This window comes from Mustela nivalis (genome assembly GCF_964662115.1).
Source record: "Mustela nivalis genome assembly, chromosome: 5".
In the NCBI taxonomy this organism is placed as follows: domain Eukaryota; kingdom Metazoa; phylum Chordata; class Mammalia; order Carnivora; family Mustelidae; genus Mustela; species Mustela nivalis.
The window spans coordinates 137,445,871-137,472,303 of NC_139024.1; the positions used below are offsets into that span (position 1 = coordinate 137,445,871).

At 39.9% G+C, this 26,433-nt stretch overlaps 1 protein-coding gene across 13 annotated transcripts in view; it reads left to right on the plus strand.

Moving 5' to 3' along the window:
- Positions 1-26,433, plus strand: part of FARS2 (phenylalanyl-tRNA synthetase 2, mitochondrial) — a 519,420-nt gene that overhangs the window by 307,629 nt on the left and 185,358 nt on the right. For all 13 annotated transcript variants that reach the window (XM_082731026.1, XM_082731036.1, XM_082731034.1 and 10 more), the window contains one exon: positions 9,247-9,407. In XM_082731026.1, the coding sequence (XP_082587152.1) occupies positions 9,247-9,407 (161 nt within the window). The remainder of the gene's footprint in view (positions 1-9,246; positions 9,408-26,433) is intronic.

Below are 26,433 nucleotides of genomic sequence, written 5' to 3' on the forward strand. Positions count from 1 at the left end.
ATCTTCAGAAGAGGTTCTCCACTTGTCCCCACTGACAGTGATGCCCCTGAATCATGTACACTGTGGATTTTTGTAGATCATGATCTTAAACTCGTATATCGGTAACCTTTGAAATGTTTTCCTTAGGAATTTTTTTTTTTAAAGATTTTATTTATTTATTTGACAGAGAGAAATCACAAGTAGACAGAGAGGCAGGCAGAGAGAGAGAGAGGGAAGCAGGCCCCCTGCTGAGCAGAGAGCCCGATGCGGGACTCGATCCCAGGACCCTGAGATCATGACCTGAGCCGAAGGCAGCGGCTTAACCCACTGAGCCACCCAGGCGCCCCTCCTTAGGAATTTTTATGTAGTCAGTCATGTATCTACAAATAACGACAGTTTTACTTTTTTCTTTCCAATTGGTTAATCTGTTTTTTTGTTTTTGTTTTGCTCCCCCTTTCTGAATGGACATACTCTTGTCTTCAAGCAGGTCCTGAAGGCAAAGCAACTGGTCTTTCACCGTTGAGTATTGTATTAGCCCTTGGGCTTTTTGTTTTGTTTTTTCTGTTTTTTGTTTTTAATTTTAATTTTTTATTTTTTTAAATTAACATGTTATGTATTATTAGCCCCAGGGGTACAGGTCTGTGAATTTCCAGGTGTACACACTTAACAGTACTCACCATACCACATACCTTCCCCAATATCAATAACCCCACCACCCTCTCCCTACCCCTGCCCCAGCAACCCTCTGTTTGTTTTGTGAGATTAAGAGTCTCTTATGGTTTGTCTCCCTCCCGATCCCATCTTGTTTCATTTATTCCTTTCCTACCCCCCAAACCCCCAACATTGCCTCTTAGTTTCCTCATATCAGGGAGATTGTATGATAATTGACTTATTTCGCTAAGCATAATACCCTCTAGTTCCATCCATGTCATCGCAAATGGCAAGATTTCATTTCTTTTGATGGCTACATAGTATTCCATTGTGTATATATATACCACATCTTCTTTATCCATTTATCTGTTGATGGACATCTAGGTTTTTTCCATAGTTTGGCTATTGTGGACATTGCTGCTATAAACATTCAGGTGTGTGTGTCCCTTTGGATCACTACATTTGTATCATTAGGGTAAATACCCAGTAATGCGATTGCTGGGTCACAGGGTAGTCTATTTTCAACGTTTTGAGGAACCTCCATGCGGTTTTCCAGAGTGACTGCACGAGCTTGCATTCCTATCAACAGTGTAGGAATGTTCCTTTTTCTCTGCTTCCTCGCTATCATCTGTCATTTCCTGACTTGTTAATTTTAGCCATTCTGACTCGTGTGAGGTGATATTTCACTGTGGTTTTGATTTGTATTTCCCCGATGCCAAGTGAAGTGGAGCACTTTTTCATGTGTCTGTTGGCCATCTGGATGTCTTCTTTGCAGAAATGTCTGTTCATGTCCTCTGCCCATTTCTTGATTGGATTATATGTTTTTTGGGTGTTGAGTTTAATAAGTTCTTTCTAGATTTTAGATACTAGGCCTTCATCTGATACGTCATTTGTGAATATCTTCTCCCATTCTGTCAGCTGTCTTTTGGTTTTGTTGACTGTTTCCTTTGCCGTGCAAAAGCTTTTGATCTTGTTGAAGTCCCAATAGTTCATTTTTGCCTTGCTTCCCTTGCCTTTGGCTATGTTTCTAGGAAGAAGTTGCTGCAGCTGAGGTCGAAGAGGTTGCTTTCTGTGTCCTCCTTAAGGATTTTGATGGATTCCTTTCTCATATTGAGGTCCTTCATCCATTTTGAGTTTATTTCCGTGTGTGTTGTAAGGAAATGGTCCAGTTTCATTTTTCTGCATGTGGCTGTCCAATTTTCCCAACGCCATTTGTTGAAGAGACTGTCTTTTTTCCACTGAACATTCTTTCCTGCTTTGTCAAAGATTAGTTGATGATAAAGTTGAGGGTCTATTTCTGGGCTTTCTGTTCTGTTCCATTGATCTATGTGTCTGTTTTTGCGCCAGTACCATACTGTCTTGATGATGACAGCTTTGTAATAGAGCTGAAAGTCTGGACTTGTGATGCCACCAACTTTGACTTTCTTTTTCAACATTCCTCTGGCTACTTGAAGTCTTTTCCAGTTCCATATAAATTTTAGGATTATTTGTTCCATCTCTTTGAAAAAAAATGATAGTATTTTGTTAGGGATTGCATTAAACATGTAGATTGCTTTAGGTAGCATAGACATTTTCACAATACTTGTTCTTATCCATGTAGCTGTTGGCTTTTTTATTGTGTCTTTTATCAGATTAAAGAAATGCCCGGTGTTCCTTATTTGCTGAGAATTTTTATAATGAATGGAACTTAGATATTTTCAACTGCTTTTCCTGCATCTACTGAATGATCATGTGTTTTCTTTTTTAATCTGCTTTTTTGAAGAATTATATTGACTGATGTTCGTATGTTGAGCCAACCTTGCATTCCTAGGATAAATCAAGTCCTGATGTCATGTCCTCTTCATGAATTCCTGGATGCAGTTTGTTAATATTTTGTTAAAGGTGATTTGTTTTCTCTGTTCATGATGCATATTGGTTTAAAGTTTTCTTTTCTTGGAATGTCTTTGGTTTTGGTATAAGGGTAATCCTGGCATGAAATTTCATTATTCTCTACTTTCTGGAAGAATTAGTATTATTTCTTTCTTCACATTGTGATAGAATTCATAGTAAAAGCCATCTGGTCCTCAGGTTTTCTTTGTGGGAAAGTTTTTCATTACATATTCAGTATTTTTAATTGATATAGGTTATATGTTCTTCTTAATGGGTTTTGGTAGATGAGGTGGGGTTTTTTTTGTTTGTTTTGTTTTGTTTCGTTTTTAGGAATTTTTCCATTTTGTGTGGATTATTGAATAGTTGTTGAATTCACTTGTGTAAGGTTATTCATAATATTCCTTCTAGTCCCTCATTATCTTTTTAATGTCTCTAGGATCTATTTTTAGTGAGGTCCTATCCTTTGTTTCTGACATTGTTAATTTGTATCTTCTCTTTTTTCCTTTCTTTTTTTTTCCTTATTAGTCTGGCTGGCAATTTATCAATCATATTGATATTTTTTAAACAGCCTTTGGTATACATAAAGAGTGGACTATTACTCAGTCATAAAAAAGAATAAGACCTGGCCATTTGTGGCAACATGGATGGACCCAGTGGTGAAATAAGTCAAATAGAGAGAGCTTTTATCTTTTTTATGACTAAGCAATGTTCCATTCCAAAGAACCACCTGTTCTTTGTTCATTCATCTGTTGATGGACACTTGGGTTGCTTCCATATGTTGGCTGCTATAAATAATGCTATAATAAACATAGAGGTGCAGATATCTTTTTTAATTGTGTTTTCTTTCTTGGGGGGAGGGATTCCCAGTGGTGAAATTACTAGGTTGTATGGTATTTCTATTTCTCATCTTTTGAGGAACCTCCATACTATACTGTTTCTCACAGTGGCTGCACCAATTTACATTCCCAGCAACAGTGCATGAGCCTTCTTTTTTCCCACATCCTTGCCAGCACTTGTTACTTGTCTTTTTGATTCCAGCAAATCCCATGTGATTACATGTGTAATCTAGAAAACAAAACAAAGAAATAAACGGCAGAAACAGATCCATAAATACTGAGAACAGACTAATGGTTGCCAGCTGGAAAGGTAGTTAGAGGGTGGGCAAAACAGGTGACAAGGTGTGGGGGATGCAGGCTTCCAGATATGGAAGAAGTCACGGGGTTAAAGACACAGCAAAGGGAATATAGTTGATGATAACTGCAATCATGTTGTATTGTGACAAATGGTAGCTTCACTTGTGGTGAGCATACCACCACATAATGGAGGTGTGGAATCATGATACTGTCCATCTGAAACTAATGTAACATTGTGTATCAACTGTGTGTCAGTTTTAAAAAATTCTTTTAAACCAGCTTTTGTTGTCATCAGTTTTCACTATTGCTTTTCTCTTTATTTTGTCACTTAGGTTATCTTTATTTTTTCCTTATTTTGCTTAGTTTGGTCTTAGTTTTCTTTTTCTAGTTTTGTAAGGGAGTAGATCAATGATTTGACACTTTTCTTCTCCTCTGACATATGCCTTTAATGCTATAAGTTTCGTTTGAATCATAGCTTTAGATGCATCCCATACATTGTTATGTGTTGCATTTTAATTTGTATTCGCTTCGGTGCATTTCCTAATTTTTCTTGTGAGATTTTTCTTTGCATGTTGGTCTATTTAAAAGTATGTTGTTAAATTTCCCGATATTTGGGAGTTTTCCCGGATAGTTTTATACTGTTAACTTCTGATTTATTTTCACCTTGGGGATGGGTCATTCCCTGTAAGTATTTTGAGATTTGTGTTGGCAAAAGACCCATCTGCATTTGAAAAGACCATGAACTCTGTTGTTGAGCAGTGTCATGTGCATAATTTTATATGTGTCAAAATTAACAACCTGGGATGTAGTAGAAATTTTTTTGAAAGTTCTTTCAACTTTTTCAGACCAGTGCTTCTCAATCTGTCTGTAACACACTGAATACTAGTTTTTCCCTTTGTCTTTTTGATTGCCTTGATGCCAAGTGATAAACAGAGATGCTAATTTTTAACTTACAATGAAGCATTTTCCCAGTGGACCTTGCACATCAAATCTTAAGGTTTCCTGAGAAGTCAAGTTCAGATAGACTGAATGGGGATCTCTGGAACAATTTTAAGCTGCTTTTTGTGTTTTAGAAAGAGAATAAATGCAAAATAAAATTAAGAACAAATATGACTCATTCATTGTTCTACCCTTATACATGTCTAGTGGTGACAGTGTCCAAATTTATGTTTTAGAAAGAGAATTGGTGGCACTAGCACAGATGGAGCAAATAGGGAGACAGACGGTGACAACTTGGGTGTTTCTTGGAAGAGCCCAGGTGAGAGATGTTTATGGAAGGCGCAAATCTGTAGCGACAATTAGACTAGAAAGAAGGGATAGTTTTGAGAGAGGTTTTAAATATAATTTAAACGTCTATATCTGAAATGAGGTAACGTTAGAGTTAAAATTTACTCCCAGGTTTCTGCCTTGAATAACTAGATGGAAGATGATCCCACTCATCGTAAAGTAGAAAAATCAGATGAAAAACAGTAGTTGGTTGGGAGAAGGAGTATTACATAGCTTTGGCTTAGGACTGTTTGCTCTATATGTAGGATGAGCAATGCGATGAATAATGTGGGATGGCATGGCTTTAGGATGGATGTGATATTGTGACATAATTGATACTCTGGCATATACAGGGTACTAGGGTATAGGGGACTCATCTTATTTTAAGCTTAATTCCTGATCTCTCCTAAGTGAAACCTTATCTAGTCTTTATTTGCGTTTCCATAATGGGAAATGTTTACAATAAAAGGCAAACCAGATGTTTTAACAGTGTCTGGTTAGCCCTTGTTGAATAACAAACTACTTCAAAGTTAATGGCATAAGAGAGCCACCATTTTATTATTCTGTGATCACAAATTTGGACGGCACATAGTGGGGATGGTTTGGAAATGGTGTGCGAGAACGAAAGAGACCACTCCTAGCTATAAAAGGGGGACATAGAAATCCATTTTTACTAATCATGATTATCCTGAAAGTTTAGCCCCAGTGTGACACAAGAGGAGTACTTTGTTCTTACAACCTCTTAAAAATAAACAGAAAAGACATTGCTGTATTTTACCTAGTAACAAAAATCTCTGTTGTCTGAAATATTTGTCACTCTTTAAGGAGGCACGTAGTGTGAAGTCTCCCCATCTCTCTCCTCCAGGTGCCCAGTTCTTTTCCACCCTCCCCCAGATTAAGAAACAAAAGAAAACAACGTCAGGCAGCTGCTGCTTTGAGTTTTTTAAATCTTTCAGAGATTCTTTATAACATGCCATTGTGTGGACATGGCCTAGTTTATTTAATCAGTTCCCTAGTGATGGACCTTGGGTTGTTTGCAGTCTTTTGCTTTTATAAGCAATACCCCAGCAAGAGGCCTTACACATTCATAATTTCCCATAAGTAGGATGCATTCCGGTAGCTAGAAGAATAAGGTGGTATATGCATCTGTAACTTTGATAGCTACTGCTGTATTCTTCTCCTTAGGTCAGTGGGTTAAAAACCCAGTTGTGAATGGAATACTATGCAGCCATCAAAAGAAATGAAATCTTGCCGTTTGTGATAATGTGGATGGTACTAGAGGGTTATCATGCTTAGTGAAATAAGTCAAGCGGAGAAAGACAACTATCATATGATGTCCCTGATATGAGAAAGTGGAGATGCAACATGGGGGTTTAAGGGGGTAGGAGAAGAATGAATGAAACAAGATGGGATTGGGAGGGAGATAAACCATAAGTGACTCTTAATCTCACAAAACAAACTGAGGGTTGCCGGGGGGAGGGGGGTTGAAAGAAGGGGGGTGGGGTTATGGACATTGGGGAGGGTATGTGCTATGGTGAGTGCTGTGAAGTGTGTAAACTTGGCGATTCACATACCTGTACCCTGGGGGATAAAAATATATTATATGCTTATTAAATTAAAAAAAAAAAACAGTTGTGAGCCTACGAGTTACGCAGAGAGTGCTTGTGTTCCCTTGGCTTTGCTATCAAGTATAGGAACAGTTCTATTTATTTAGCTAATCTGGTATTTTTTTACTTTTTACTTTTTACTTTTTTTTTTGCATTTTTTTTAAAGATTTTATTTATTTATTTGACAGAGAAATCACAAGTAGACGGAGAGGCAGGCAGAGAGAGAGAGAGAGAGAGGGAAACAGGCTTCCTGCTGAGCAGAGAGCCTGATGCAGGACTCGATCCCAGGACCCTGAGATCATGACCTGAGCCAAAGGCAGTGGCTTAACCTACTGAGCCACCCAGGCGCTCCCTTTGCATTTTTCTTAACTAAACTTTTTATTTGCTTAAAGGTAATTTTTCTTTCCATTTCTATGAATGTCTTCATAGTCTTCATCCATTTAAAAATTTAGATTGTTCGGGCACCTGGGTGGCTCAGTCAGTGGAGCATTTGGCACTCCACGCTCAGTGTGGAGTCTGCCTGCTGTAGGTTCTCTCTCTCCCTCTGCCCCTCCCCCCACACCCTCTTGCTCTCAGATAAATAAATCTTTTTTAAAAAAATTAGATTGCTGCTTTTTTTCTTACCTACTTTTAGGGCTCTTTGTTATTCTTGGTTTTGCTTTAGAATAGGGTTAAAAGAACAGAGTATGAACATTTTTAAGGATCTTGATTTGTGTTGCCATGTTGTTTCCAAATTGTTGTAAAAATAAATGGTGTAACCAGCAGCGATGAGGACACTAAAACCACCCACTGCAGACAGAATATGCTAGAACCATACCACCAGGACTGTAATTTTCAAAATAATCTTCTTTAAGTAGATATAAAAAGTCGATCATGATTATATTGAATTTCATGTCTTTAGTCACCAACCGTTTTTTAAGACCTCATGTATCAGTATGAATTATTCTAAAATATTTTGCCTCACACTTTAGCTGCTCTTTTAGGCACCTGATCACAGGGTCAGGGGCCATGCACACTTTTTTGTGACCTCACTGTGTGGTTAAATATCCCTCTCCCCTCCTCCTCACCAGAGTGTTCATTCGTACTCAGGAACAGGTGCAATCAGCCAGCCACTCTCTTTTCTTTCATATACACCTTCTCTCCCACTACTGAGCCATTCTGTCTCTCTGTATCATTTGCTTTTGCGATCTCATTTTGGCGATTTTAATTCATTCAGCTTTTAAACAAACCATTTGAAGAGGTTCATCTTCTGCATGGCTTCAATTATATGTTTATCTTTGTTGTTGTTGTTTTTTTTTTAGGTAGGACACCAGGTAGGTAGGACCCCAGGTAGGACACCAGGTAGGACACCCAGGGCAGAAATGGATCCTCTCCTCTCTTACCTGCCTCAACCTCGAACCATCTGTGTTTCCAGAAACTGCTCCTAACCATTGCATGCTGCACTGTCACCCTTTTTTTATTAAAGGCATTCCTTCAGTCTGGAACTTTCTTTTACCTCTCTCCACATCTTGGATGCATAGTCGTTTTCTTTTGCTGGGTAACAAGTTAACCTCTTACCAATGGATTAAAACAACATAAATTTATTATGTCACATTTCCTTGCATCAGAAGTCCAGGTGCTGGGTCCCCTTCTCTGGGTCTTCATAGGTGGGAATCAAGGTGTCAGAAAACTATGTCCTCTTCTGGAATTCAGGGTCCTCTTCTGAGCTCTTTTACACTCTTGGGAGAATTCATTTCCTTGAGATTATAAGAATGGAGGTCCCATTTCTTGCTGATGGCCAAGGCCTTCCCCAGCTTCTAGAGGCTTCCCTCAGGGCCTAGCCACATGGCCTTCTCATTTCTGTGAGCTGGTTTGCTCAGAGGGACCCGCATATAAAGTCACTGATCATTCAGTTCTTGGGGCCACCCACACTCAGAGGGAGGGAATTACATAGGGCAGGCATGTTGGGAGTGAAATCTTGAGGCTGTTTGCAGCCTTCCAAGGATCCTACTCCCCCTTAGTGTCCAGCTGAAATTATATTTCAACTTTCTGTAAACTTTTTCACGAGCCCTTTCCGTAAGCTTTTTCTGGAGTATGAATTGCTCCCTTGCTTCTTCACACAGCGCTTTGTGTTTGGTCTTACTCTGCTTCAATAAGCGAAATAAACCCTTCAAGTTCATGGCATTGCTGTAATATAAACAACACACCTTGCGTTTGGAGTGAGTGGTACTAGATAAGCATTTCACCTTGGCTTGCTTGCTCTCTGTATTGTTGAGGCAATTCTTACTAAGGGTGAGGGTTATTTTATATGAAATTGAGGGTTCTTTCTGAATAGTAACAGTCCATTCTGGCATGTTTCAAACATACCTGCCCATCTAGTAAGCCTTGTAGGGACAAGAGACGATCTTCTCTCTCTCCTCTGTAACCTGCACATAGTAGGGCAAATGTTCAAATCAGGGAAAACAAGGATTACTCAGAGGCAGAAACCAGGGCTTTAAAGAGCCTGGAATATAATTCTAAGTGAAACAGTATGAGAGACAGCGTGACTCCGGAGTGCTTCAGTGCGGTAAGTGACTGAGGAATGTAGGAAGCATGAGAAACGTAAGACAGGGACCCTCATGGAGGCCTCCACAGCCCCTCCCCAGTGCCTTGCCCCCAGTGGGCACTCAACCAGTAGTACTGGTTACTTATCAGCAAGTAGCATTCACCTGTGAAGTCTTTATATTTTCTAAATCCGTTTCGTTTTGTTTTCCTAATTGTAGCGGGTGCTCATGATCGGATCGGTTGGGCCTTTGGCCTGGGACTGGAAAGACTGGCCATGATCCTCTATGACATCCCTGACATCCGCCTCTTCTGGAGTGAGGATGAGCGTTTCCTGAAGCAGTTCCGTGTGTCAGATATCAACCAGCATGTGAAATTCCAGGTAAAGTGACTTGAAGAATATGATAATAATAACAACAACAGTTTTTAAGAATTGAAATGGTCATGTTTGAAAAGGAACTTGTGAAATTTAAAAGTCATGTGTATTTGAAAAGAAGTTTTTTTAACAAGATTTTTTTATTTGAGAGAGAAAGCATGAGCAAGAGAGCGGGAGAGAAGATGACCAGGGCAGAGGGATTGAGAGACAGGGAGAAGCAGACTCCCCTCTGAGCAGGGAGCCTGATATGGGACTCAGTCCCAGGACCCTGGGATCATGACCCGAGCTGAAGGGAGACATTTAACTGACTGAACCACCCAGGCATTCCTTGGAAAGAAGTTTTAAATACAGGTCCATAAAGACACAGGAGTTCATAAACCATCAGAAATAACATGCAGAAAAATAAGAGATTTATCAAGCTTTTAGTCTGAGCAGAGAACTAACTTTGGGCTTTGTTAATTACCATTTTATTGTTATGAAGTGGCCATCTCTGATAATACATTTCAAGTTTAGTTTTTCTGATACTAACGTAGACACATTGGCTTTCTTGGGATTAGTATTTGCAGTGTGTTTTCCTTATTCATTTTCTTCTTTCTTTTTTTTTTTTTAAGATTTTATTTATTTATTTGACAGGCAGAGATCACAAGTAGACCAAGAGGCAGGCAGAGAGAGAGGAAGGGAAGCAGGCTCTGCGCTGAGCAGACAGCTCAATGCAGGGCTCGATCAATGCAGGGCTCGATCCCGGACCACACCCTGTGTAAGAGCATCATAGTAACAGTTGCACTTAGTGGCTAACACTCATTCAGGCCTCACTCTGTTCAGTATTCTGAGTACTCACTCAGTGTTCCATATTCCAAAGACCTTATGTGCCTTGATGTGTCTTAATAACCCTCTGAGTTTAGGTACAATTATTCTTTGCACTTTAGAGTCGGGGAAATGGTTGAGAGACAAAGCACAAGCAAGGGGGGTGAGCAGCAGGCCGAGGGAGAAGCAGGCTGCTCTCTGAGCAAGGAGCCTGATGCGGGACTCGATCCCAAGACCCTGTAATCAGGATTTAAGTTATTCTAACAGTTCCAAAAACTGGTGTACAGCTTCTAGAAAAATAAGGCATTGAGTGAAATTATCTGGTTTATTAACTTACTGATAGCAAGCTGCTTGTGTTAATACTTCTCAAACTTCAGCGTGGAAATGAGTCAACTGAGAGTCTTGTTAAAATGCAGATTCTGATTTAGTGTGGCTGACACAGAGCTGGACCCTGCATTTCTATGAAATTCCCAGACGATGCATACGATCTGGGTCCACGGACCATACTCTGAAGCTATGGAAGGATGTGGACCAACTCATCTTACTTGTCAGAGCCTCAGCAACCTCACCTGTAAAAGGAGACGATGAAGTGAGATAGTCTGACCAGGTGATTAAACTCACTGCTTCCTCCAGTGCAGTATAGATTTTGGTTTAGTATAACTGACGTGGAAAACAGAGGCAGAAGAAAAATTATGACATTTCCTTACTACTTGCAGCCCCCGACAAGTCCTCGAAACAGGCAGAACCACCTTCCCTAGGAACTCAGCTGCCTTAGTGTTAATGCTTTATTAAGGGCAAAAGGCAATCTTAACCCAACCCCAGGCTCCTATAAGTCTAAATTCACATAAAAAAATTCCTTTGGAAACTTCCTTTATCTCTTCCTCCCAAGATGCATATTGACATCATCCCCCAGCAGATGACCCACTGGTAGATATCTGAAGGGTCTCAAATGCCCTTTTCCAAACAATAGCTCATCCCGCTCAGGATCCTGGAAACTTTTTTTCTAAAATACCTGGGAGGCTTACCTATGCCCATGGATCCTGTCCCTGTGCTTTCATAAAACCACCTTTTTTGCATTACAGACGTCACAAAAATTCTTTTTTGGCCATTGGCTTCGAACCCTAACATCTTTCCTACTATTACAATAAGTAGATCCATGAGTTATCATTCCTTTGAACTAATCTTGAAACTCTTCTTTCTTCTTGCCCTGTGAATTTCAGTTGCAATCCTGTAACACTTTTGTATTTATGACCTGCCGAAGGGCTTCCTTTCTGCTTCCTTTCCTTCTCTTTCTCTTCCTTCCCTTCCATCCTTCCTTCCTTTCTTCCTTTCTCTGTCACTGCCCCTCTCTCATTCATTCATTTGTTCTTCCGTTCATTCATTCATTCATTCTTTTGTATTTGTCAATGTGAGCGGACTGTGTGAATAAACTCATACAGTTTAAATGCATATTTAAACATTATGCGTAAGGCAGAGATTTGTTTATGTGCTTTGTTTATGAAAAGAAAACAGTAGTACTTAATTTAGGGAAATAACCAGGACTAGAGATACAGAGGATGAGGCTGGATGTGCACAGGGTGTGGTGCAGGCCTCAACAGGACAGTGACCGCAAAGGCATCTCCAAGGTCAATCGTGGGTAGACTGCTGCGGGAAAGTGTGTCAGAGTTTGGCCTTGCTCTCCCTATAGTATGAAGCATCAGCTGGGATGCTTGGGTGTATGAAGACTGGCAGTTTCTAGAGGCCAGGGCCGGCCATTTTCCCTTATTGATGTCTTCCAGCAATCCTAGTTCAGTGGTCCATGTATTGTATGTTAATTTGTTTAATACCTTATTTTTTTTTAATTTTTTATTTTTTATAAACATATATTTTTATCCCCAGGGGTACAGGTCTGTGAATCACCAGGTTTACACACTTCACAGCACTCACTAAAGCACATACCCTCCCCAATGTCCATAATCCCACCCCCTTCTCCCAAACCCCCTCCCCCCAGCAACCCTCAGTTTGTTTTGTGAGATTAAGAGTCACTTATGGTTTGTCTCCCTCCCAATCCCATCTTGTTTCATTTATTCTTCTCCTACCCACTTAAGCCTCCATGTTGCATCAGCACTTCCTCATAACAGGGAGAACATATGATAGTTGTCTTTCTCCGTTTGACTTATTTCGCTAAGCATGATACGCTCTAGTTCCATCCATGTTGTCGCAAATGGCAAGATTTCATTTCTTTTGATGGCTGCATAGTATTCCATTGTGTATATATACCACATCTTCTTGATCCATTCATCTGTTGATGGACATCTAGGTTCTTTCCATAGTTTGGCTATTGTGGACATTGCTGCTATAAACATTCGGGTGCATGTGCCCCTTTGGATCACTACATTTGTATCTTTAGGGTAAATACCCAATAGTGCAATTGCTGGGTCATAGGGCAGTTCTATTTTCAACATTTTGAGGAACCTCCATGCTGTTTTCCAGAGTGGCTGCACCAGCTTGCATTCCCACCAACAGTGTAGGAGGGTTCCCCTTTCTCCACATCCTCGCCAGCATCTGTCATTTCCTGACTTGTTGATTTTAGCCATTCTGACCGGTGTGAGGTGATATCTCATTGTGGTTTTGATTTGTATTTCCCTGATGCCGAGTGATATGGAGCACTTTTTCATGTGTCTGTTGGCCATCTGGATGTCTTCTTTGCAGAAATGTCTGTTCATGTCCTCTGCCCATTTCTTGATTGGATTATTTGTTCTTTGGGTGTTGAGTTTGCTAAGTTCTTTATAGATTCTGGACACTAGTCCTTTATCTGATATGTCGTTTGCAAATATCTTCTCCCATTCTGTCAGTTGTCTTTTGATTTTGTTAACTGTTTCCTTTGCTGTGCAAAAGCTTTTGATCTTGATGAAATCCCAATAGTTCATTTTTGCCCTTGCTTCCCTTGCCTTTTGCGTTGTTCCTAGGAAGATGTTGCTGCGGCAGAGGTCGAAGAGGTTGCTGCCCGTGTTCTCCTCAAGGATTTTGATGGATTCCTTTCGCACATTGAGGTCCTTCATCCATTTTGAGTCTATTGTTTAATACCTTATAATACTCACCAATTGTTGAGTGCTATGTGCAGGCCGCTGGGCTAAATACTTTGCCAATCTTATAACCTTCATTCATTACAATCTGATGGGGTAGGTACTATCAACTAATTTTATTGGTGATGCAACTGAGGCAGGGAATCACAAGTAACTCAGCCACAGGGACTGTAGTGGTAAGTGACACAGCTAGGATTTGGTCTGCAGCTGACTGCAAAGAGCTCCTGACAGTAAACTCGTGAACTGTTGTCCCTAGACCAAAACACTGTTATCCAATCTGGAAGATGAAGTTGACAGTTCCTGACGTTCACGTTGTTTCCAATCTAGAAGAAGAGATGGCTTCATCAAGAGATAATTATAAAATAATATAAAGCAAATAACAGAACTGTATATGTACATGTAGAATTTTGCTGACACTGACCAATGCATGTGGAGGTCAAAATTATCTTCTTCCTTTTTTTAAAAAAATGTTTTTTTACTAGTTTAATTCTCAAAATCCCTCCATGTCTCTCCAGAATTGTATTAGGACTTGAGACTGTGATTACTTGCTAATCTCCGTGGCTTGGAATTGCTGCTAGATCTGGTTCTGCTGTCATTATCATAAATGTTGTCTGATAGAGACTTAATGCAGATTATGAAGAGATTCTTCATTCTATTCCCAAATAAATCCAGCTGTGAGAATCCCATCAGCTTCATGGTGTTGCAGTGTTATGAATGGATCTCTGATTTTTTTCACTATTTCCATATGCATTTTTTCCCAACTCACATGTACACAGAAAACACGTATCTCTCTTTTTCTAGAAACCGATGTTTACCCCAAGAGACTACAGGTAGACCTCATTTTAGTGTGCTTCGTTTTATTTTATTTCATAGATAACTGCACTTTTTATAAGATGAAGGTCTGTAGCAGCCCTGTGTCCAGTAAATCTGTTGGCTCCATTTTTCTAGTATAATTTGCTTGCTTTGTGTTTTTGTGTCACATTTTGGTACCTCTTAGAATTCCTCAAACTTTTTCATTATTACTGTATTTCTGAGGTGATCTCTGACCAGTGATCTTTGATGTTACTAGTACAGTTGTTTGGGGCACCACAAACCATGCTAAGTCACTGAACTTCGTGACTTTTCATTTTACATTAAAAATGTAGTGTGTCTCCTGTGTGCTCTAGCAACCAGCCAGTCCTCCATTTCTCTCCCTCTCCTCCAGTTCCCTTATGCTCTGAGACACAACAGTATTGAAATCAGACCAATTACCCACCCTACAGTGGCCTCCAAGTTTCCAAGTGAAAGGAAAACTTGCACATCTCTCACTCTCAATCAAGGGTTAGAAATGATTAAACTCAGTGAGGAAGGCATGTCGAATGGCAGCACAGGCTGAAAAGTAGGCCCTTTGCCTCGAATAGTTAGCTGAGTTGTGAGTGCAAAGAAATGTTCTCGAAGGAAATTAAGTGCCCCTCCAGTGAACACATGAATGGTAAGAAAGCAAGACAGTCTGATTGCTGATAGGGAGAAAGTTTGAGTAATCCAAATGAAAGACAACCCGCTGTAACATTTCCTTAAGCCAAAGCCTAATCTAAGGCATGACTCTAACTCTCTTCAATTCTGGGAAGGCTGAGAGAGGTGAGGAAGCTGCAGAAGGAAAATCTGAAGCTAGCAGAGGTTGGTTCATGAGGTTTAAGGCAGGAAGCCATCTCTGTGACATCAGAGCTCAAGGTGAAACAGCAAGGGCTGATTGAGAAGCTGCAGCAAACCATCCAGAAGATCTCGCTAAGGTCACTAATGAAGTTGGCAGCACTAAAAAGCATATGTTCAGTGTAGACCAAACAGCCTTCTATTGGAAAAAGATGCCATACAGGACTTTCATAGCTAGAGAGGAGAAGTCAATGCCTGACCTCAAAGCACAGGCCGACTCTCTTGTCCGTGGCTAATGCAGCTGGTGACTTGAAGTTGAAGCCAATGGTCATTTACTATTCCAGAAATCTTAGAGCCTTTAAGAGTTATGCTAAATCTACTCTGCTTGTGCTCTATAAATGGAACAACAAACAAAGCCTGGATGACAGCATGTCTGTTTGTATCATGGTTTACTGAATATTTTAAGCTCTGTCTTGAGACGTACTGCTCAGAAAGATCCTTTTCAAAATATGACTGCTCATTGACAATGCACCTGGTCACCCGAATGGTGACAGATATGAACAACAAGATATATGTATGTACTCAGAGATATGTACAATGAGATGAATGTTGTCTTCATGCCTGCTAACATAACATCCATTCTGTACCTCATGGGTCAAGGAGTGATTTTAACTTTCACGTCTTAGTATTTAAGAAATACATTTCATAAGGCTGTAGCTGCCATTGATGGTGATTGCTCTGATGGATCTGGGCAAACTGGGCCAGTATGGAAAACATTCTGGAAAGGATTCACCATCCTGAATGCCATTAAGAACATATAAGATTCGTGGAAAATTGTCAAAAAGTCAACATGAACAGGAGTTTGGGAGAAGTTCATTCCCACCCTCATGGATGACTTTGAGAGCTGAGAACTCCAGTGGAGGAAAGAACTGCAGATGTGGTGGAAACAGCAAGAGAACTAGAATTAGAAGTGGAGCCTGAAGATGTGTCATCTCCTAGTAGACTCAAACAGATGAGGAATTGCTTCTCGTGGATAAGCAAAGATAGTGGTTTCCTGAGATGGCACCTACTCCCCGGGAAGACACTGTGAAGACCATTGAGATGACAACAGAGGATTTAGACTGTGACTTAGTTGATCAAGCAGCAGCTTGAGAAGGTGCGAGGGTGTAAAATGGGGTGAGAGGGTGGACTCCAATTTGAAAGAAGTTCCAATGTGGGTAAAATTCTATCAAATAGCATCATGTGCTACAGAGAAATCATTTGTGAAAAGAAGAGTCAATCAATGTGGCAAACTTCACTGATGTTTTATTTTAAGAAATTGCCACAGCCACTCCAGCCTTCAGCAACCACCACCTTGTTGTTGATCGGTAGTCATTGACATGAAGGCAAGACCCTCCACCAGCAAAAAGACTACAGTTTGCTGAAAGCTCAGATGATGATTAGCAATAAAGGTATAAAGGTATATACATATAGCATTAAGGTATATACATTGATTTTTTTTAAAAGATTTTATTTATTTATTTGACAGACAGAGATCACAAGTAGGCAGAGAGGCAGGCAGAGGGGTGGGCAGAGGGGTCTCCCCGCTGAGCAGAGAGCCTGATGCGGGGCTTGATCCCAGGACCCTGGGATCATGACCTGAGCCGAAGGCAGAGGCTTAACTCTCTGAGCCATCCAGGAGCCCCTATACATTGTTTTTTTTTTTTTTTAAGACATAATGCTATTGCACATTTAATAGACCTCAGTATAGTATAAATATGACTTTTATATGCACTGGGGAACCAAAAAATTAATTTGACTTCCTGTATTGATATTTGCTTTATTAGGAACCTGTAATAGAAAGAGGTAGAGGAAGATGTGGGGAGGATGAGCATCTATAGAACCTTTGGTATGTGCTCTGTAATCATTGTTGACTGCAAAATGAGGAGAGATACAATGAATTAAAGAATGGACAAGTTTGTTTTAGGAAGCATCATAGTGCTTATATGCAAAGCGTTAGAACCTCTCACAAAGTAAGTGTCTCATCCAGATTAACTAGTATTCATATTTTTACCATCACCGCCACCATAACTACTACAAAACATAACTCTTCTGAGCACAGAAGCTATAGTCCTCATAATTGCTGGCCCTTCCTGCCCGTAATCTCCATCTTTAGCTTGCTTTGCCTGAATTGGTGGTATGTAACCCCACTCTTACGATACTAGGACATTTCTTTGACCTGCAATCTGTGGAGTCCTCTGGAGAGGACGGTATTGGAAATCTGTATTGGAACCTCTATCCTCAGAGGCCTGTGGATTTATGACTATTTTTTGGTTTTGTTAAGGCAGGATATCTCGTGATACATCTATATATTTCAAAAACTGCTACCACAGATTTCTTTTTTGTTTAAGGCGCTTAAAAAAAAATAAGAATAAGATCTTCAGTGTCTTCTTCCACAGCTCTCTTGTAGTGTAGATTAGAAGGTTGTTTATTATATGACCTTTATATGTACACACATTCAATATCCATATTACGTTTTCTTGGCTATTAACCTTGGAGATTTACAAGAACTTCCTATTTATAGACAACACATTAAACTTCAAATCTTGGCAACATCCATAAAATCTGACAAATTATGTGCAGTATATTTTAGAAATTATCTATCTCACTAGAGGTTTTGGTGTTTTTAAAAAAATATTTTATGTATTTATTTTAGAGAGAGAGAGAGGGAGAGGGCATGCGCAGGGGTGGGGGGTTGTCGAGGAGCAGATGGAAAGGGAAAGAGAGAATCCCAAGCAGACTGCACTGAGCCTGGAGCCCAGTGTGAGGCCCGATCCCATGACCCTGAGATCATGACCTGAGGTGAAACCATGGGTTGGACCCTGAACCAACTGAGCCACCCAGGCACCCTGAGGAGGTTTTGGTATTTCTGCTTCTGGAAGCAGAGGGATCCATTTATACTATACAGAATCATCTAAACTGGATGCTAAAAGTTAAAATTGTTGAAGTTTTAGAAAAGATTTCATAATGCTTATGGGTTTCAAACTATCACATCACACACCTTAAAAGCATATACAATTTTGATTTGTCAGTTATACCTTCATAAAGCTGGAGAGAAGAAGTTAGAGTTTCAAAATGAAATCATCAGGATAGAGACCAGGAACAAGTACCATTTTGAAGGACTCGTCATAGGAGGAAAGAAAATGAGGGGTCAGTTAAACAAGAATGTCAGTAGGTTTTCTCCCCAGGTATGAATATGGGAAGTCATTGTTACAGGATATCAGTAGGGGATGCTTTTGTCTTCAACCAAGGAAAAGCCAATGCAAAATAGTTTAAATAAGAAGAACAATAGCAAGCATCCCTCAGTGATGCCAGGGCTAGAACCTTGAACGCTTTTCCCCCTCGGGCTGAAAGATGGCGGCAGGAACACTGAGCATCGCCTCATATAAGATCCAGAAGCAGAAAACAGACACCTTTGCTTCCTTTTCTTTTTAAGTGTGAGGGAAAGTTTTCCAGAAGTCCTCAACGGTTTATTTGCCTCTTTTCAAGGTAGTTGGAATGGTCTATGAAGGTAGCTTGCTGTTTTCTGATATTTATACTGAGCTCATGTCAGTAAGGCTTATTTTCTGCATTATTTCACTACCAGCAATGCTGGGTGCTTACAATTAGGCCCGAGACAATGCTGTCTCTTATTACGATAGCCATTTTATGAATGAACTGTCACTTACGGAATGGGATGATGAGGCTGCTAGAAAAGCTATTCCAGCCTAAAACCTACCTTCTGCTGGCGAATGCTTGAAATCATCCCTTAGAGTTTGACCCTTCATCAAGTGTGAAATATTCCTTTTGCCTAGAACATGCTGTGGCTACTCTCCTAGGGTAACTGGTTGGGGTCATGGGCATATGTACCTATGGAACAATTTTTCTTTATCTCAAATTGAGTATAGAAATCAGGGTCACCATGACCTGTCCAACTATATTAACTGTCTGGGCCAAAGGGGAAGAGGGCTGAAATACTAACCTCAAAGCCATTCAACCTAGGAGCAAGATCCTGGGAGTTGTCAAAGACATAGTAAGTGTTGATTGGAGCCAATTCAAATGGAAAATTAAAGGTTTATATTAATGTTCTGGGGTCCAAGTTGAAGCCACATAATTCACCTTACTAAATGCTTTAGAAAGGTAAGTGTGGTTGTTGCTGTCTTTGATGTATCTCATCCTGGGCTATAGGAAAAACAAATCTCTTCCCTGTTCCAATTAGAGGCAGGCTCTGCTCCTTCACTCAAAGGGTAAGAGGAGCATTTGGGGTCATCTGAAATGTTAGGACTTAAAGTCAGCCTGTGTTTAGATAGAGAAATGAGAATTACTTTGTGATCACATTATTTTACAGCTTTTCACACTTTGTACCGTTATGTTGGTATTCTGTATCTATAATCTTGTGATCTTGAAAATGAAGAATGGTTAAAGTAAGCAGTAATTTATATAGTGGATGGCTTAATTATTCTTTCTATCACTTGGTCTAGTAATGAATCAAATGTTTTCTTTCAATATGAGAGAAGAATTTATTTTCTGAAGGGCCTCCCTGTGAGCTTTGTAAATGACAATTATGGACCGTAATTCACTACCGAAGTTAGTGAATAAGAAATACATGACCCCTGGAGAGTCCGTTTGGCAGATTGTGAACTCCAGGTTAACTGCCCTCTGAGAGCCAGATAGCTCTTTTATATTTATTTTTATTTGTTTCTAAAATGATAAATATTCTAAACATATAAGCATATATTTCTTGATTAGATTTGCTGATAACATAGGACTATGTGCCTTCTTCCCAGCTAAGCTGTTACCTCTCGCAAATATACTACAATTTTGTCACAGATTCTTCTAGAGAGTGAAAGCACCAGAAGTGCATTTGACACACCTAACCCTTCCTGATGACATTCTCTTTCTCTTCCTGCTGTCCTCCCCAGACATGGCCCCTGACTTCAATTTGATATTGGCCATTCTCATGTTATTTTAGATATTCAAAAACAGTTTGTAGGATTGCTTCAAAATGCATATTAAGTGACCAGGATAGTTAAAAAAATAGAAATTCAGGCAGATTTTATGAGGAAATTGAGTGGATTTTAAAATGTATGTAGAAATACAGAGGGCCAGGAATGGCCAGGTAACTAAAGTGGGAGGATTCGCTTAATCTGATGTCATGTCATTTTTTTTCTTTTTTTTTTAAAGATTTATTTATTTATTTGACAGACAGAGATCACCAGTAGGCAGAGAGGCAGGCAGAGAGAGAGAGAGGAGGAAGCAGGCTCCCTGCTGAGCAGAGAGCCCTATGCGGGGCTCGATCCCAGGACTCTGGGATCATGACCTGAGCCGAAGGCAGAGGCTTTAACCCACTGAGCCGCCCAGGCGCCCCTGTCATGTCATTTTTAAAAGCTACCATGTGAAATTGGAGGGCAGAGGAACCGTGAGAGACTAGGGACTCTGGGAAACAAACTGCGGGTTTTAGAATGGAGGAGGGGAGGTTGGTGAGCCTGGTAATGGGTATTAAGGAGGGCAGGGATTGTATGGAGCACTGGGTGTTATACACAATGAATCTTGGAACACTACATCAAAAACTAATGATGTACTATATGGTGACTAACATAACATAATAAAAAATTAAATTAAATAAAAAAAAATAAAAGCTAGCATGTGGTATTCAGGCAGCGTGGACAGAGCGGCTGGCAGGATGCCCTGAGGAACCCAGAAACACATCTCTGTACTATGCTAGACCTGTGACCAGTCCTGCACTGTGAGACAGACAGAAGGAGCCTTTTGTGCAAGTGGAACAGGGACAACTGAGTGTCCATATGGAAAAAATGGAGCTTGACCCCAGGTTCCTAATTACTCAAAAATGAATTCCAGGGGATTTGTAAATCTAAAATTGCTTTTTGCAATTTGTTAGCTACTGACTTTGAAAGAGGCACTTTATCAGGACTGATTCTTTGATTCTTACTGAAGTAAATTGAATTGGGGAGATTGAGCTAAATGAACTATGGTAATGTAAAACTAAAGCCTAATTCGATGTCTGATCTTAAAAGTTTGGAAATGCATATTTATTTAAAGTACTCACTCTAGGGGTGCCTGGGTGGCTCAGTGGGTTAAGCCTCTGCCTTTGGCTCAAGTTATGGTCTCAGGGTCCTGGGATCAAGCCCCAGATCAGGCTCTCTGCTCAGCCTCAGCAGGGAGCCTGCTTCCCCCTCTCTCTCTGCCTGCTGCTCTGCCTACTTGTAATTTCTCTCTCTCTGTCAAATAAATAAATAAAATCTTTTTAAAAAAATAAAAAAATAAAGTTGTCACTCTAAGTTTTTTTGTAAAGCATTTTATCGAATAAGAGATGTTTCCCCATTTTTAGTTTGCTAAGAGCTTTTATCATAAATGACTAAAAATTTGTCAATAAATTTGATATTTATGTATTTGATATTTAGGTATTTTATATATAAAATATATATTTGGTCCATATATCTAGAAGCAATCTCATAATTTTTTGGCTTCATGCTGTTAATATAGTGACATAAAATGATTACCTTTTGCATGTTAAAGCCTTCTATTCTTGAAATAAATATGGTTGGAATATATGGCTTTTTTATATATTTCTGGATTTGATTTGCAAATATTTGTCTAGGATTTTTAAATTTGTGTTCAAGGATGAAATAGATCTGCAGTTTTCTGTTTCTTATAGACTTGATTTTAAAATTATGCTATTCTCATAAAACTAATTTGGAAGGGTTTTTTTCTGTTCTCTGAGACAATATTTTGAAGATCAACATTCTTTCGTAAAATGTCTGATCGAATTTACCAGTGAAGTCATCAGGGCCTGGAGTTTTCTTTGTGATAAGTTTTTAACCACAGGTTAAATTTCTTAACAGTTATTAGGTTATTCAAATTTTGTTTTCTTTTAGGTCAGTTTTGAGAAATAGTATTTTTTCTAGGAATATGTTTCATCTAACTTTCAAATAATGTATTGGCATAACGTTGTTTGTAATATTTTCTTATTATCCTGACTTAAGAAAATATTTTTAATTGGTGTGGCTGGGTGGGGCTCAGTTGGTTAAATGCTTCTGCCTTAGGCCCAGGTCCTGGCATTGAGCTCCACAGGGAGTCTGCTTCTCCCTCTTCCTCTCTTGCTCACTACCCTCCCCCACTCATGCTCCCAAGTTCTCTCACTCTATCAAATAAATAAAATCTTTAAGAAAAACTATTTTTAATTAATTAATAGTTATGCAAATTTACTAACATTTTGTCAAATTCAGTACTCATCTTTTTTTTTTCCATAATGAGACTTTTCTTAGGTTTTTCTTTTTTCTTTTTCTTTCTTTATTTTTTAAATTTTATTTTATTTTTTCAGTGTCCTTTGAATGTTTTTTTTTCTCTGAGGGATCATAAGTGGTGAACTCATTTGGTCTCTGTATATCTGAAAATGTCTTCCTGTCGCCCTCATTCTTGAAAGCTAAGGTAGTGGGCCATAAAAGGGCAGTCATTCTCCTGTAGTACTCTGAAGCTGGTACTTCTGGCCTTTCTAAGTCTGATTTAATCAAATTCTTTTCTTTATAGGTAATATTGCCTTCACTCTTGGGTGATGTTTAAGGCATTCACTTTATGTTTGATGTCCTCCAATTCTACTAGGTTGTGTGTTAGTGTGGATTTATCTTTATTTATCCCACTTAGAACTTGAAGGATACTTTGATTCAACTCTAGAAAAATCTGCATTATGATCTCTCTGAGTAGTGGTTCTCCTCCATACGCTTTTTACCTTGTGGAGTTTCATGTTGTTGTATGTTGGAACTTCTTAGTTACCAGCGTGTATCTTAACTATTCTTTGATACTTTTTATTTCTTTGTCCTTCTGTGCCTGTGAATCTCTCAGTAATTTCTACCAATTCAATAGTTTTCTCTGAGTTTTTTTTATAACTTCTATTTCCAAGATCTCTACTTACGTTTCTTCTCCAGCTTCTTGTTTTATTTCTGCCTGCTTTAATTTTCTAATTTCTTGCTTTTTCAAATGGTTGTTACTTTGTTTAGCAATTTGAATACCTTCATTATGCACATTTTAAAGGCTTTAGCTATCCTATAATATTAATTTTACCTTAAGTGAGTTCATGCTCTGGTTGTTGATTTAGTTGGTTGGGTTTATTTTTCAGTATTTCAAAGATCTGGCTTTGCAAATTCATTTTATATGCCTGTTCATTTTTTTCTTCATTTTTTAAAAATCACATACATGCACCCCTCCTTGTCTACTGGCCTTGTATGGTCTAGACTTGGTCCCAGTGTGTCCCACTTGATAACTGGTCTTATAATGGCATTTTAGAGTACCCACCTCTTGGTTATAATATAGTCACCAAGTTAGTGAGAGCTTTGGTTCAAAGACTGTATCTGCTTCTTTCTTTATTTGCCTAGGCCCACAGTTTCCTTTTGAGGAGGTGAGTCAAAGCATGAACTCAGAACGGTTCTGAGTTCTGATGGGAAGTTGAAATGAGACCATGGGACAATAATGTATTTAACATTTAGGGTTTTTTTAATTAAATTAATTTTTTTATTAGAGTATTGTTGACATACAGTGTTACTTTAATTTCAGTGTACAGAATAGTGATCCAGGATCTCTATATACAATGCCCTGCTTACCACCAGTGCAGCCACCATCCTGTCACCATACAATACCATTGACTGTATTCCCTATGCTGTGTCTTTAATTTTGTGACTTACTCATTCCATAACTGGAAGCCTGTATCTCCCACTCCTCTTATTTTACTCATCCCTCTTTCCCCTGCCCCTCTGGCATCCATCCATTTGTTCTCTGTATTTATGGGTCTGATTCTGCTTTTTGTCTGTTTATTCACTTTGTTTTTGAGATTCCACATATAAGGTAAATCATACAGTATTTGTCTTTCTCTATCTGATTTATTTTGTTTAACATAATACCCTGGGTCCATCCACGTTGTTACAAATGGTGAGATCTCATCCTTCTTTACAGCTATGTAAAATTCGTGTGCGTGTGTGCGCGCATGTGTGTGTGTGTGTGTGTGTGTGTGTAGAGAGAGAGAGAGAGAAAGAGAGGTGACATATATATGTGTCACATCTTCTTTATCCATTTTCATCTGTTGCTTCCATATCTTGGCTCTTGCAGATAATGCTCACTAAATATGGGGGTACCTGTATTTAGGTTTTAGTTGCTTCTCTCCTTGTTATGTGGCATGTGTGTGTGGTTCTCCCAGTCAGCCTTTACCTCTCCCTGACAACAAACCTTTGGCAAGGCCCATTTCCAGAGATGTGCTCAGGCTCTGAGCTATTCATAATTCCATCCTTTCTTCTCCTGAACAGTCAAAGCATGCTTTTCTGCAAGTGATAATCTCCTCTTTAGTTTGTGTGTGCATCTACATGTAGCTGTATAGTGTGTGTTATAAATAACTGTTGTGGGATATATAAAATATCACTGAGTCTGCACTGGTGGAGGAAGTCCCATCATGCTCTCCAAGGTCATTCCATAGTCTGTGATGCTATGAAAGGAGAAGGATTTCCTTGTCTCTACTCCTGCCCACTTCAGATTACATTGCTCCTTCTCACATTCATTTTCACTTAATTTTACCAGCTTTAAAAAAAAAAAAAGTTTGGTTATAGAAAGATATTATGACTGTGCTCTAGGCCCCTATCCCTCAGAAAAGTCTTTCCAGATGGTAGAAATACCTCCAAACTGATTTTGGATTCTAAGATCCAAAAAAGAAAAAAAAAAGTAATATGGAATTAGGAAAGGAGAACCAAGCCTTTATCTTTTTTTAAAACTATTTCCTCCAGAAACACTATTTATTGAGGAGCCCCAAGGGCACCCTCTCATTGCGGCTCTCCTTCTTTGCAGCTACCTTCTGCATGGAAGTAGAAATACCTTCCCCCCTGGGTATTTGGTGTGGTTCCTGTCCCTGCAGTGGCCTCAGTGGCCATCAGTAAACACTGTAGATATTGAAGAATCCCTCCTCTGTTGGCTTCTAATTATTTCTGCTAACAGTGTGGAACGTAAGCCTCTCTCTGTCTCTGCCTTTCTCATTCCTTCTGTCTTTTGTCTGTCTCTGTCCTTCCATCTCTCCATCTCCGTTCCTCTCTGTCTTTGTCTAGGTGATACTTTCTCTTACTCTCTGTCCCTCTTTGAATATGCGGTGCTGATCCAAGTAAGGTTGTCAGCACAGCAAGGAAGAAATTGTCCCAGGCTGCATGAAATCCAAAGGGAATTATTTCCCTGCTGTTGATTGAGACTGTAGTTGATGTATATGAAATATGACAGGATTTATCCCAAACATAAGAACCTCCTCAGTTATTCTTTCTGAAAACTTTTTGAGCATCCTGTCCCAGGCACAGGGCCTGGCATGGGGCCTGGCCGGGGGGGCTGTGGAGAGAGTCTAGTCCCTTGCCCCCGTGCTCATACACTAGTGGAGAGGACAGTAATATGAATACCTGCTTTGATGAAGGTAGGCCTTGGGAGTCCAGATGTACGGGAGGCAGTCCGGCCAATAATGAGGGGAATGGCACTGAAGACAAAGGCCTGGGCGTACCCCTTGGTCACGAGTGCCGGGACCATACATTCCATCATCCGAGCTGAGATTCGGCTCCCTTTGAGAGTTACAGGGCCTCTGTCGGTAACCACACTGTGGGCACACAGGTATATTGGTATTGGCTGGGGCAAACTGGTGCTGAAATACTGGGGAAAAACACGCGAGAAGCCCAGTTTCTGGCTTTTGCAGCTGGCTGGTTGGGAAATGAGAAAAAAACAAGTTGGGGGAGTTGACATGATCGGAAAAAAATTAAGCTTAAGATTTATTGGCATCACCTTTGCATGCACTGCTTTTTGTTGTGGTCGTCTTTGTCATCGTTGTTCTGTTTTAATTGGTACAGGCAAGTCCCCTGCTCAGGTATGGTTGCTTTGGAGAGTGGAATTTGTGAGGCCGTGCCCAAGAGACCCCTGGGCCGAGGTAGAGAATAGAAGTCAGTATAGGGGAGTCAAAGCTGAGGTCTTCTGAGAGAACTGAGGCAGGGGACGACAGGTATGCATGTCCTTACCAAGTGAGGTGAATTAGGTGAGCCGGCAGCAGGGTTGGTGCTGGGGAGTGGCCGCTCCGGGGACAGAGGGCCAAGACCAACAGGTGTGATACACGTGAAGCCCCCTCCAGGCAAGGGGCCACATTACCAGAAGAGCGGTGAGGATAGAAGAGGGACCGCCAGGGCAGAGGTACAGTTCTTCTATGTGCCTGCTTCACGCTCAGGAACCTTTGCCTAAGGACAGTTACAGAAACCTAACCATCATGGAAGGCCAACATTACATTATCACACAAACACACGAAAAAAATCCCGGTTGTTTTAAGCTTTTGGAGATTGCTTCTGGAATGTTTCTCTGTGGTAAACAGAAAATATTCTTCTCTTGACCAAAGAAAAAAACTGAAAGAAAAAAAATAGAATCAAATATCCTAATATGAATATCTTCCTCATGTGTTTGTTTTGCTGGAAATGGGAGGAAGTAAGAGGAGAGGTTATCGGAAGTTG